The sequence below is a fragment of the Lycorma delicatula genome, chromosome 4 (genome assembly GCF_047948215.1).
Source record: "Lycorma delicatula isolate Av1 chromosome 4, ASM4794821v1, whole genome shotgun sequence".
NCBI lineage: Eukaryota > Metazoa > Arthropoda > Insecta > Hemiptera > Fulgoridae > Lycorma > Lycorma delicatula.
The window spans coordinates 214,311,889-214,327,419 of NC_134458.1; the positions used below are offsets into that span (position 1 = coordinate 214,311,889).

General features: G+C 31.6%; 1 protein-coding gene and 1 pseudogene across 4 annotated transcripts in view; one reads left to right on the forward strand and one right to left on the reverse strand.

The window, feature by feature from the left end:
* Positions 1-15,531, reverse strand: part of LOC142324276 (kelch-like protein 26) — a 105,184-nt gene that overhangs the window by 25,571 nt on the left and 64,082 nt on the right. For all 4 annotated transcript variants that reach the window (XM_075365171.1, XM_075365172.1, XM_075365173.1 and 1 more), the window contains 3 exons: positions 15,512-15,531; positions 12,351-12,582; positions 1,143-1,316 (listed from right to left, as the gene is read on the reverse strand). The exon at positions 15,512-15,531 is cut by the window's right edge and continues 237 nt beyond it. In XM_075365171.1, the coding sequence (XP_075221286.1) occupies positions 1,143-1,316; positions 12,351-12,582; positions 15,512-15,531 (426 nt within the window). The remainder of the gene's footprint in view (positions 1-1,142; positions 1,317-12,350; positions 12,583-15,511) is intronic.
* On the forward strand, positions 1,596-3,903 carry LOC142323318 (uncharacterized; annotated as a pseudogene).

Sequence of the window (15,531 nt, forward strand, 5' to 3'; positions counted from 1 at the left end):
GATAACAGGATCCTTAACATGTCTTACAACAATCGGAGCTGCCGGTCCTGTGCGTCGAGCTTTTACAGTCTAGGCACCTAGTGGCCTCTTGACATTCTCGAACAAGGTGCCCCGCACCGCTACAGTTGTAGCATAAGCTACCACGGTCAGGACCCTTGCAATTTCTGCTACCGTACCCAGTAGCCCAGCATCGATGGCAGCACTCATTTTGTGTTCTGATATACGTCCGACAGTGGACCCACCCCACCCGAAGCCTGGAGGCAACCAGCTTGGTCGCCCCTCTGTGAGTAGTGATGACCGTAGCATTTTTTGATTCTCCATATGCACCTCTTAGAGATGTTATTCTATAGCTTTCTTCTTTGCCAAACACCCTGTCTAGCGCTCCTTTATTTCGTTAGAAAGGGCCGCAACCAGGAAATGGAGGTCAGAATCCAAGGAACCAAAAAGGCCGGCGAATTTACTAAATTGAGAGGACTTCTCCTGCTTCCTCCCAGGAGACTCTGTCCTTGACTGTTTTTAAGAGGTCAGCATACGACTTCCCAGGTGCTCTCACCACCACTGTCTTACTCTCCGTCACCGGTGGGGCGGCCCTACGCACAGAAGCTGATCGCGATCTGGCTTGTGTTTGATCCCCCAAATTAGGAAGGATCATTTTTGGAGGCGATTTTTTCTCCCGTGACATAAATAATCATGACTCATGATACCTTTACCTCACTTTTCCTTCACTCACTGCCATAGGCCCATATGTTTCACACAACTGACTGAATTTCAGCAGCTTGTGTTTAGAAATTGAATCACTGTTCGAACTACACTACTGCCAGGATTTGTAAATACTAAACTTATTTTAACAACAGAAAACAATGAACTGACAGTAATGTGGCGGTTACATGCCCAACAGACCACTTGTAGCTTACACAAGCTCAAACAAAATCAGTAATGCCAATCACTATTTATAACTCATAAGCCTTTACTTTTGAACTACACCTTGTAACTGTATCAAATGTTTGAGATAATAGAAAAAATAAAAAATTTACATAAATGAAGTGGGATCTATTCTTAAAAATTTAATCTTAGCCATGAGAGTTTTATATACAATTTTCCCAGATCAAATACCTAAATTAAAAATGTTTTGTTCTACATACCTGTAATGATTGATTAAAACATCCTCCTACAACATATAAATCATTCCGCAACACAGCAGTACCAAAGTTACATTGTTCAACATGTGGTATTGATGTAAGATGACACCATTTACCAGTACTAGGCAAGAAATAGGTAATTTCATTTGTAATCCCACCAATACCAAATCCTCCTACCTAAAACAAACATATGACGACCAATAATGAAAAAAATGAAATAATTTTATATTAAAGATGGATTTTTATTACATATAAATAATACATATTCACATAAAATATTGCATTAAAATTACAGATATTTCATGATGTTTTTCTTCAATTACTGTATAAAGTTGGAAAGGAAAATCAATTACAAGTTCTGACTTCTGCTGACACTATTTACATTACCTAATATTATATTTAACCACATTAAAAACATTGAGATGAGACATACGAGTTTTTAAACCAAAACACAGCATGAAAACTAACTCAAAATATAAGCAGGCTACTGTAGCACAGATATGATCAGAAGCAGTTTGTTTTGCTGCTAGCGTAGGGCTTGACTGTTACGTTCTAAAGGGTGCCTGCTGGTGAATACAGCCATACCTATTTTTTAAGCTCAGTGAGTGGCCACATGCACGTGAAAACACTTTCTTTTCTTTAGTTTTTGATATTTAAAATAATTATATCTAGGAATACTACTTGGATAGTGAGCTTATCATGCTTGAAATTCAAAAATATGCCTATCTTTAAAATACAAGGCATAATAATTTCAAAAACCATGAACTGAAAAGAGCTGCTTGGATGGCTGTAACTAAGAATGTTATTGGTGAAAAATGGGATTAGATGGATGAAAAAACAAGATCTAATGTTGGTAAGTAATAATACAAATTAAATTTTATTTTTAAGTTACAAGTTATAACCTAAAATTTTATATAGGTGATAGTGTATAACCTACAAGAGGAAGTTATAAGAATCTGATACAAAATTATTGGTTTTATACTAGTTAGTAGCAAGCTACTGTGTACTAGTACCGATAAAGTTCCTATGCTGTTATGTTACAAGAATGATATTCCCAGGGCACTAAACCTGCAGGAACAGAAGTAACTTTTGAAACCGTCTCTGGTTTCACCTCCAATGTTGTTTCCTCTTGTTCCAGTTGCAGGAATACTTTTTAGTGGGCATAACAGGGTGTCTTCAAAATTGTAACCATCTCGGTGTCTTATAAAATTATGAAGCACACAGCATGTTTGGATAATGATGTCCATATCAATACTACCATCGATTGGTCAATGAACAATGTGCCATTTATTTGCTTAATATGCCAAATCCACATTCAATGCGACGCAGTACTCTGGACAGCCTATAATTATAAACTCTTTGCTGCCGAGTCAATTTCCTTGCAGGATACGGTCTCATGACTTTTTCATATATAGAAAAAGTTTTGTCATACAAAAATGTTGTCTATAAAAACCTTTTTTTTGTCATCTACAAAAATGTGTAGGGGATTGGTTGCCCAGATGGATTGTTAGGCAAGTTCTTAGATTTTGGCAAGTTCTTGGTAAACTTTTTGACCTAGCTCAGCTGTTTTCGATATACTTGGGTCACTTTCGTAGCCAAAAAATCCTACAACAATATGTTGGAAATAATAGTTAAAATCAATTACAGCCATTAACACATAGAAAAAACTTCTTGTAGTTAAAATATTCTCTCCCTGAATCATGGTTTTATAATTCTTATATGTTTGCCATTAATTGCCCCCAAGAAATGAGGGAAATTTTCCTTTTTTTCATATCGATCACAGATTGCCTTCCACTCTTAGCTGTCTCATGTACTTTCCTTTCATAGCTTCCCAAATAGCTGTATATGTAACTTGAATAACAGAAGAAACTGTTGAGCAACCAAGAAGGAATTCACGTGTTGTGAACGAATCAAATTTCCAGTTGCCAAGTACCTGAAAAATATGACCACTATTTAGTCATTTTAATCGATATGAAATAAACTTTGTTACACTTGACGTCTAGAGTAAAGTGTAACCATATACTCAAGAAAGTGCAACATCAATGCCAATGTTAATGTTATAGGTGTTGCTGTCACATTTTTAAAAGAAAGTTTAGGAGTAGTGAGTAACTCATAATTAATACCTGAAATGTTGCAAAAAGAGAAGTACAAAAGAGATGGAAGTATGAAGGTCAGCTTCTTGAAAAGTATTAAATATGACTTAGGAAAAAGTGGTGATGCAAAAAAACAAAGAAACCTTATATATACCGTAAGCAAATGACCTTTCCCAAGCAGTTTTTGAGCAAAGAATAAGGGTTGATCTTAAGGGTTTTATATCCTAATTTTGTACAGAATGTACAATAATATTCAAACAGTATTCTAAAAAAAGCTTCTTGCTTAAGTTTTTGGATGTATTTTAATCTTATGGAGGTTATTTGAATGTATTTTTTTTTATCAGGGTTATGGGAAATATGAATACAGATGATGAATACTGAAGCATCAGCAGTAAGAACCAAAGAACAAGCTATTGTTGCTGGGCCATGTTGCCACATGCCAAACAAGCAAAGAGAAATTCTCAACGTCCTGAAGGCAAATTTAGAACAGCCCACAGACGTAATGCAGGACCCAGATAAAATGTTTCTGTTGTTACTGTTGCCATGTATAAGAAAGATGAAACCAAGTGACAAGCTTCAGTTTCAAATTTCTGCAACTTATCCAGATGTATAGCAATCCAAATCATAATTTGTGCGAGAGTACTTCTATATCAACTATATTCCCCTGTTAACGCACCCTGTCATCGGCTACGTCGAGGACACCATCAACAGTAGATAGACAGTTGTACAAAGATGAGGATTCAGCATTGTCCTTTGTTAACTTTTAAAATTAACTGATAATTGTAACTTTATGAAAAATAAACTGCACTGTAAAAATACTATGTTGTAAAACATCAACAATTGCCTTAAAGTTACTGCTAGCTTTTCTTCTGCACTTATACAGTCCTGCATTACAGTGTAACTTTTTCTAATTGCATCTTCAACCTTAGATAAGTGTTTTCAAATGAAGATATAGACATTATACAACACTCAAAAAACTTGTCTGGGTATCCTTTCAGCTTACTGTGCAGAAGTGTAAATTTTCCCTTTACTGATTTGTCGCTTACAACAGAATGTACCAAGTACATTCTTTGATGTCAATGATGTCATCGGCGAACAATTAAGGCATTTAATGAGTTAACAGCACTTTTATTATTGAAAATGGATTCATGTTGTACTGGAAAGCACAAACAAATGACTATGCTCGCACTAAAAAAACAGGCATGTGTGGTTGGCTGTGGCATGTCAAATGGCCGTAGCCTGAAAGTTTGGTTTGAAACGTAGCCGAAGGAAGTATAGCACTAGATTAATTGAAGTATTAATGGGCTCACATATTTTTCAATGTCCTGAAGTAAATTAAAAGTTTGAAATACTGATTTTCTTCATAACTAATTTTTTATTGCCATAAAAATAAAAATAATCTGATGTGGACACCATATAACTTTCTTGTACGCCTACTAAACTATATATACACATTTTTAAAAGTATGCAACAAAATGTTGTATTACTGAATTATATTCATTGTAAAAATTTTTTTTACAATTAGAGGTTAATAATTCAATACATTTAAATGAAAAAGAAAAAAAAAAGTTAAAAAAAAGAATAATATGTTAAGATCTAGGAAAGAATAAAAAGATTAAGAGAGGATGATGAATATAAAGAAAGAAAATCTGAAAACTACAGAACGTGTACACAAATTAAGATCAGAATTATATATCAAACCAAAGAGCGATTAAATGATTGACAACAAAAATCAAATTAATGAAATTATGATCACCTCTGACTTAGGGAGAATACTGTCTGGCAATATCAGAGTAATGAATTAAAAGATAAGAATTTTTTACAATTAATTAAAGATCAGGCATGTATGCCTCAGTGTATATTTTGTTCTTGTGAGAGTCTATTTTCAGTCACTCTGTAGTTAACTTTAATGTAAAGGTATACTTTCACCATGTTTCGTCAAAATTAAATTATTTTTCGAGAAATGAAAAATAAACAAAGAAAGCTTTTTTGCATTTTTCTCAGAAATTTTGAGGTTATGTTAAAAAGTGACCTCTACAAAAGTTGTAGATTTTTGCATGATCTACAACTTTTGTATTGGAAAATTTTTTTTACAACCCCCAAATCACCCCTCCACCACCGCCGCTCTGCATTTATTTTTATTTACGTTTATTTTAAGCCCCTTTACCATTTCCACTTATAAAAGTCCAGGTAATCATTTTTTTTTCTTTAAGTGTAATTTGGTTGGACTTTATGTAATAATGCCTATTAAATTACATACACATTTTTAAAAGTACATAAAATTTTATTTCCCTAAAAATTTCTGATTTTTTTTCATACTTTTTTATTGTTATTATTGAATAATTATTTATTGTAAAAATTTTTTACAATCCCGAATTAATAATTATTAATAAATCAATATATTTAAATTAAAAAAAATAAGTTAAAAAAGGAGATGAAGTCATTTGAAACGATGTGCCTTCCCCTAACATCCAAATATTTCATTTGGCAATAACTCTGGAACCAATGAAAATAAGTACCACTTATAATAATTGTTGAAAAGCTCTCAATGTGGGCTTATTACTGCAGTTAAGAAAAAGTCCAAAATTCAAATTTGTGGGGATTTTGGGCTTTTTTGGACACTTTTGGTTCACTTGATTGCATTCAAAAGGGGAGGTGCAGAAGTAGTTGTTACAACAGTCATAAATCCAAAATTTCAACATCCTACAGCTAATTGTTTTTGAGTTATGCAAGATACATATGCACGTACAGACATTACACTGAAACTAATGGATTCAGGGACAGTCAAAATGGATATTTTCGTTGAAATCTGATAACCAAAATTTTTTGCGTTTTATTTAATATGAGATAATAGAAAATTGATTTTTGTGCCTATAATAAAGTTCACTTATAAACAAAAATTATTATTACTGAATAACAAAGAAAAGACGTTTGTAAAACCTCTTTTAGTGTTCCCACTTTTTCTGGGGTCACACTTTACTTTGGTATGAAGATTAGAGATCTAATGTAATAATTATTATTACAAGCAACTGTAGAAGCTATTAATCACAAAGACGTCCTCATGGAATAAAAAAAATATGATCGGAAATCAGTGTAATCAAACAACTTTTTTCATTAAATTTGACTAACATTGTTACTTCAACAATAATTAAAAATCAAAACTAATTTTAATTTTCAGTGTAAATAAAGATTAAAAATCAAGATCCAAGATGGTCTAAGGTCTGAAAGATATATTTCTTACAATGAGCTTAATTTTATTACTTTATTTCATTGGGTGATGTGCATATATGTCTAACCATAAATAATTTAAATAAAATAACCATTTAAATTTTTTTATCAAATCAATACTAATAAATAAACCACCTATGAGGTTATAAAACACAACTCTCCAATCTATAGATATCTTTAAATCCTTTAATTAATATTAAATATCCTTTAATTTAAAGTCAATCTTTAATTAATATTTATTAATACACACACACACACACACACACACACACACACACACACACACACACACACACACACACACACACACACACACACACACACACACACACACACACACACACACACACACACACACACACACACACACACACACACACACACACACTTGTACAAGGTGATTCACATACTGTATCCAGTGCTTTCTAAGCTCATTCTACTAGCGAAAACAATGAAAAACATTCATACAATCATGGGTTCAGAAACACTCCGTTAGTGAGTTACAGTTAGTGAAAGGTTTCACCTTGATTCCTGGGCAGAGTGAAATAAAATCATACTGAAATTCTAGGAGCCTAAATTAAGGAGTAAACTTGGATGGATTCTTATGGTTTTTCTCTGATTTCAGAACTATCTCAGTATTTTTCATAATATCTAACGTAAAACAGAAAACTTTGTTGTCTAAAAACACGTTTTTTTATGTTTATAATATAAAAACTTTGTTAAATGACTAATAAATGTGTTGTAACATTAACAAAATTTGTAGAGAACTGAATTCTCAGGAAATTGATACAAATAGCCCAATAAAAAACAAATAATGTTCAAGAAATTTGATTTTATTACTAATACTTACTGTATGAAAATGAAGGGATTACTTGTACAAAACATGTTTGCTTTCCTACAAAATGAATGCAATGATACAAAAAATAGTGTTTTATTAGAGATAAAAATAAAATTAAAAACAGTACTAATATTATTCAGATAATAAACATTATGTATATTTCTCAAATTTACTGTCAAGTTGGAAATTTGAAAAATTATGATTTTGTAAGTTGGTAGCACAGAAATCAGTTGGCTAACAATGCATTTTACATCATGCCATCAGTGCATTGCATGTTCTTTGTTACTGCTGTAAATTCTTGCCAGTACAGTGTAATTTAATTGTGTATGTTTATTTTAATTGGTGTCATACTGGAGCAATGCCTTTGTTATTTACAACTGAGGAATACGTTAAATTTTTCTATTTTACGTTGGATATTATGAAACTACTGGAGATATAGTTCTGAAATCAGTTTAGATCTCTTTGTTTGCAATATTGCAACTAGTAGAAATGAACCATAGATTGCACAGGTTTATTTTATTTATTGAAGACTATTTACTTGGGATGGCGCACTTCCCAACGAATATACTTGGGTACAAGTTAATCCACACACGACAATAGTGTATAATTTTGAACATTGATATAGCATGAAGGTATGGGTGTAGTCCAATTTATTACCACCTAATTGAACCATACATTCTCCCAGAATGTTTGAATTTCAACATTTACTTGGAATTCCTTAAGGAACAATTGTCGCTGCTATTGGGAGATGTTCCACTAGTATCAAGTTACCGCATGTATTTTCAGAACAATGGTGTGCTTCCCCACTTCTCACATGCCATATTGGCATACTTACATAAGCAATTTCCAGAGTTTGGCCAGCGTCCAAACTTCTGGCCACCATGGTCACCTGATTTACTCTTATTACAGATATCACCACATTAATTAAGGAAAGTCGTGCAGAATTGCAGACAGCAATGCTAGCAATCTGAAAGCGTGCAGTCAAATGTATTAAAATAGAAGGGCAAATTTTTGAAAATTTACTGCAAACTTTATTAAATGTATCAAATAAATTTTATTTCTTTTAACATTATATAAAATATAAGTTAACTTCATTTTCTGTAATTTATAACATTTAAAAGTTTTTGTGTTAACAATGAAATAAAATTTCTTGAACTTGTATTTGTTTTTTATTGGGCTACTTGCATCAATTCTTAGAATTAAATTCTCCACAAGCTTTGATAATAAATTATATGCATTTATTAGTTTTAACAAAGTTTTTAATTACAAGCTTAAAAAAATTTTGTTTTTAGACAGTAAACGCTTCTGTTTTATATCAGATATTATGAAAACTACTTCAATTTTTCAGGTGAAACACTATAAGAAACTATTAAGTTCACCCCTTATTTTGGGCTCCTAGAATTTCAGGATGGACTTATTCACTCTTTGCCCACAAATCACAGGGAAAAATCTTTTGCTAGCCATTAACTCGCTAATGAAGTGCTTCCATTTATATTTTTCATGTTTATATGACATTTTTCATTATTTTTGTTAGAATGAACTTAGAAAAAGCCGATAGCACTATGTGAATCACTCTGTGTATATATACATATATGAATGTATATATACATACGTATATAAGGTTGACAATAGAAAATAAAATGAATAAACAAATGATTACTAAACATCTTTATCATTTCATATATAAAATTACCTCATTCACAGATTCAGTCAAAAGGATATTACAACAACATTAGGAAATAATTACAAAATTAAATGCATGAAAATAAAAATGCAAAGAATAATAAAAATGAACTATGAACTAAATAAATTATAATAGAAAAGTAAAATAAAAGCTAAATTTACAAATTAAAATGTATAAACAGGTATCCCAACTTATTAATTTACATTACTTAACATTAGGAGTTACAATATGGGCAGAGGTTCAAAAACACATAGTAACACAGACATAAGTAAGATGTTATCTAACATAGTAAGATAACATAGACAAATGATAATTTGAAACAAAAACAATTTAGAAAGTTTTTACTAATTAAATTTACATACAAAATTTTCTAAATGCACCATATACATATACCTCTGCCTGTTCAGGTTGAACAGGCAGTCCCTTTACGCTAGTTATGAAATTATTAGGGTAAGTCTAGCTTATCTTCTATGGATCTACAACATTGTGTGGGCTCCATCATGTTCAAAGTACAGATGTATGCACCTTCATGTCCGGTTGTTCATCCGCAACGGCATATAGGGGTGATCATTTCAAATGCTGACCAAACAGTCTTGGGAGCTGCTTGTTGTTGATAAATCTGCATTTTCGGATCTCTTTTTTTACATAACCCAAGAATGCACTGTCGTGCGGTGAAGTCAGGTCTTCTTCCTAGCCAAGGCAATAGAGCTACATCCCCCGATCCAGTGATTTGGAAAAATTTCATTCAGGTGTCTGCAGAAATTTAAAGTAAAATGCGCAGGAGCACTGTCTGGCTGTAACATAATGATTTTAGTGATCCCTTTTGCCGTAAATCCTGGAAAGCAACCACTCGATCATTCTCAGATAATGTGTTAATTAACTGCACCATCGAAAAAAATGAGAACCATGGAGATTTTGTTGCTGTTCCCAACCCAAATCATAACTGAGATGGATGGTGTTCAATTTCTTCAAAAAAAAAAGTGAGGATTGCCTTTCGCCCAGAAAAAACATTTCGATTATTTGAGTTTTGATAAATCACACACTCATCTGAGAACAAGAATTTTTTTTATTTGTTCTCTGGAAGCATTCAAGCAATAAATGACATTTATAAACACATAATCAAGGTCATAGTCACTCAACTCATTAACTGTGGCTGGACAAAAACATTTAACTTTCAAGTTCTTGCACATGTGATCTTTTACTGTCGATCTTGTAATGCCTAAATTTGCAGTACGTTTGTGAACTGATTTCATCGGGGACTGTTGAATTGATGCCTCCACAGCAGCACACATCTCAGTTCGAATGCTCAGCCTCCAACTGCATGGCGCAACAAGAACACTTGTTTGCCATGATGGTGATTATTTCCCAAAACGCACAAAGAAGTCATTTATAATGTTTTCCAATATTTTACCAGTGTATGGATGTTTGTGGACCCACACACAGGTTCACAAATGCTCTTCAACAGTGTACGCACATGTATCCACTTTTGTTCTACACTTGATTACGACTAAGATCACCCATCACAGCTTATCCTTCCCACATTTTCCAGCAGCAGCGAGCAATATCATCGGTTAGAACTGGCAGCAGCAGAGCCCAATTATGCTGGATTTATTAGTGTTAAGGGACTTCCTGCCCACTCCCGCCGTACTGCTAATTCTTTCCATTTATGAAGTGTCACTAAATCATTTTTTAACACTTCTTTTATAATTTGCCAAATACTTGTTACCTTAAATAAGCTTTCTCTTTTCCCATAATTACACAATGAACAATTACACTTCAACAAATAAGCTGCTCTGATTTTTTCTTACTTTCTTTTCCATCATATAAAAATAATCATGTTTCTCTTTTTATTACTGAATAAATTTAATAGGACAAAAATGCCAGGTGAAACTGTTTTAAATAAACAGCTTCGTAAAAACCTTTTCTGTTACAACATCATGATATAAACTAATAGGAATATTTGAATCTTTGGCAATTTCTAAGATAATTAACTGTCATTGAAACTTACTTTTCTCACACAAGCATCAGGTGGCATCAATGAACTAAGGTCATTCATTATCAACTTACTTCAGACCACTGTTAAACAATTTAAGGTTTCATTTGATGCCACAGCACTAGATACAACTTAAAACAATGAGCACTGTAAATGTGTCTTGCTTGACATTAAAGTTTTATCTAAACTGACACAAATTTAATGTTAATAAGTAACTTACTAATATGCTCTTAATAGGGTGCTGTGTTAAAAATCAGCTACCTCAAAACTGCATACATCTTATTAGCTAATGTTAATACTTAATGTTACAGTTGGTGCATTAAAAAGAAGATAATCACAGAAGTCACATGAACTATGGACTGCTAACTGCATTTAGCTATTTCAATTCATTTGTGCCAATAGAAAAGTTTTGAAAGTTATTTAACAGATCTCATAGTTATTAAACTGTTCATGGCAATTTAAAAAGATAAGCTTAGCCTACAACCATCATTATTAATTGATCCTAACATATTAATTTTGGTAAGTATAAGATTAATAATAATGACAAACTAAAAAATCTTAGAAGATGATTCATATGAAGCAAAGCCAAATGCAATAATAAAAAGACTAGTAGTAAAACTTCTAATGGATAGGGATACATAATTATTTATGGCAATATGCATCATACCAATTATAAATAATTTATCATAAAAGATTAATAAAATTCTGTGTATTAATTTTACAGCAATAAATTTCATGTAGTAAATTAATGAAAATCACAGCAAAAGTTATACAGTATTTAAAAACTAAGTTGCTTGAGAGCAACAATTGTCTGTATCAATTTAGTCCAAGAAAGGTTGATCCCATACACCATTACACAAATAAAAACAATTTAAGGGCCAATATAAAACCAGGTAAAGCTTTATTAAAAGTGTGGAAGTTCCTTTAGCAGATAAGATAAAAATAGCATTCTGGAATTCAGATGGAATAACACTAGATGGTAATAATTCAAAATGAAAGACACCTGAGTAAAGATCGTGATCTTTATTACAAGATCACATCAATAATTAAAAATTTATGAACTTCTAAATACAACACTAGCACTGCAAAATTCTCCTGTTTACTAAATTTACTACCAGTAACATTCCTCTGTTGTTTAAAAGTTGAATAAATAACCAATATTGACATTTTAAGGTCAGTAAAAATCTTTAAAAAATCACCTTCATGAATTAAGCGAAAGCTATAAAAAAACAAGGACAAATCCTAAACGATTATGTGATGAAAGACTATAATGTAAAATTTAATAAAATTTATAACTTACAATTCAAAACTTTTGGAAATTTTTTTTTAATAATTGATAATTTTATTAAATATAATATGGAAGAAAACTACTGACCTTAACAATAGCAAGCTCCATTCCTCGCGAATTAAGTAAAGGTGCAGGTGAATTATGCGACACAACATTTGGTGATGGTCCCTCAACAGCCTGGCGAAATATTTCGGCACAGAATCTCTTTAAATATACTTCTCTATCGACTAGCATATTTTCCAGTTGCCATGAAACTGGAATTTGACTGAAATGAATTTTTCGCAGCAGACGAGCTGCCCAATGCGATCTCTGTGAGGCACTGTAATAAAATTCAGTTCAAAAACATATTAATACAAATGTTTCTTTTAAAAGATAATATAAAACATATAGAGGTAATCATCATGTGATGTTTCTAGTCTATGTTGAATTATTTTATATCATGCAGGAATTGTGATGTCATCTTCCACCATAAGGGAGATGAATACTGTGATAATAAACAGTTTGTCAAAGAGAGTGTGATAGGGGGCTAAATCTATCTATGTAAACCTATTTAGAAGTTTAAAGTACAAAAGAATAGAGTGTAATAACCTTAGGAAAAAAAGGTTTTCTTTCATATTTTGTTTTACCATTACATTTAAAAAGAACAGAAATATAAAGCTAAAAATTTCAGGAAACCATATATGCCCAAATTTAACTGATTACAATACTTTCCCTTCTAGACCTATAGCGGCCATCTAGACAGTTAAGTAAACAGAATGTCGTCAGATGTGTTCACATTAGTTACAACAGAATTGTGGGAACAAGGATTTTGTTGGTTTCTTCCACCCTCTGTTTAAAGAAATATATAATACATTTTAAATAGTCCTGCCCTGCTGTATCATTAGCCACTAATACATACTAACAATACTCGCTCTTGTTTCACTGAAGTATTCAATAGGAGAGTTTGTACAGTAACTTCTTGGGCACTTTTTTCCCTTATTTTACACACTTTAATTAACAGGATGCCTATTTCTAAAATATGCAAGTGTTATGAAACTATCAGGTTGTATAAAGATCCATATATATTCTTCTTTACTCCCAGTTAAACAATTGTATTCCTGATTGTGCCCATTTCTGTTTAGATTATCTGAAAAATTTACTCTCTTCTAATACTGTTTTAATCAATTCTTCTTCTGTCATGATATGTTCTAGCCACCTGGATTTCATGTTTTCATTTCTCTGACTAAACTTATATTTTCACTCTTATTATTTTTTCATTTTTCACTTTGTCTAGATTTTTTTAGTTTCCATGTTTCACTTCCGTACAAAAATACACTCTAAACATAATACTTCATAAGATGCTTATTTAAGTCTCACATCTTATTAAATATAAAAAGTGACCATATAAATTAAATTTGGATTTTCATAATTCTGAAAATTTTACGTTATTAACAGCACAATGTAAAGCAGCAACAAATCGAATTACAAATGCCAAGGATGGGCATTATTCAAGTTGATAAATTATTTGTAATTATAAATTTCCAATGATTTCTAGTACATTCTAATTAATAAAAACTATGAAACCATTAAAAATTTTCATAAAAAATATTATCTAAAACATTTTTATGGAAGAGAACTAACTATACTGGCAAAATTCAATTTTTATAAAGTTCTCTAAAACTCAGTTTTTACACAATATAATTATAATTAAAAATTTAAGTTACTTAAAAAAATAAGGGTAACTAACAGATTAATATGGTTTTATTATAAATAATTAGGGACACCTTATACACATAAGACAATATGCAAGAGGGGGATTTTTTGAGACAGGATCTTATGTAAGGGTTTGCCTTGGTTCCCAACACTGTCCTGAGAAGTAGAATCATCTTTATCTCTTGGCAGAAGAAAACTTGATGTATACAGCGTCAGTTATAACCTTTAGGCCACAGATTACTTTACTGGCACAAATGCACAACTGTATGGAAACCCAATAGGTTAATCTATGTCACGTTGTCAATATGTTGCATTGGGATACAGAATAAATTAAGAACCATCAATCTACTGAAATTATAGCTACATTCATCACACACACTTGAGAGATATGTACTTAGTCTACACATAGTACTATCGCATTAACTGGTGATATGTCAAGAGTAATGTATTTTATTAGAAGCAGATGAAGAGCATATTTTATTTTAAGAGCATGAATTACAAGGATCAGAACTGGTCACTTACTTATGGTATTGGGCCATAATGGCAATGTGAAACAGAAGCTACCTTCATTCAAATCAGGCTAAGATATGAAATGATCATGTCAGACAATTGTCAACACCAGATTTGAAACTAGTCTTCCTGCTTACCCTTACATAAGTGCCACCACTGCCACAAATACAAATCAGCTAACAAAATGGATGTTAAAATGCTCTGATGTTATGGCTATGCTTTTTTTGGGAGAGGGGGAATTAACAATTAACCACAAGCCTAGAAACTATTGATATTTGACAAATAAAAATCTGAATGTGCCAAAAAAGAAAAACATGAAAAATCTGGGTGTACCAGCTACATTTCATTCTCATTGAATTTAGGTCTCTGCATGACAGACTAAAGCAGGTCTCACTGGCACTACTTTATGATATTCAGTAAAACTCCAATAATTGATATACAAGACATGAATACAGCCTGAGCTAAAACAAAATTTAACAGAAGTTTCTTTCAATGCCATTTTAATGGAGGAACACTACATTAAGTTATCTACTTTCATGAATGTAACTAGTAGTTTGTGGGAAGAATTTGCCTATATTATAAACTTTCATTCTAATTAAAGCATTTTTTTGGCAATTTTATTCTTTAGGAGTGGTGTAATTTCAATTAAAATAATCCTTTCTACAACTTGTCTGAGATACCATTAATTATAATGTTTAAATACTTAAAGATATTTACTGATATCATTGTTACAAAAAAAAAAATTATATAGTTACAAAAAAAAATTATTAAATAAACAAATAGTAAGAATAAGTTAAGACTTATGGAGAATAAGATTATTAGCAAAGAATAATAGCATGAAGAATATGTAGCTCATGGCAAGAAAGATACATTGATGTTTTAATGTACACGTACAGCTGTTTTAGATTTTAAAAAAAGGAGCAGTTGATGTGAAAATAATAAATTTTAAATCAAATTAATATAATAAAAAATTATTTCTAGTATAAAATCAAAGCTAATAAAAAATTACACTACAAATTAAATACAACTAAAGAAAAAATTCTCACCTAAGATTCTCACTATTGTT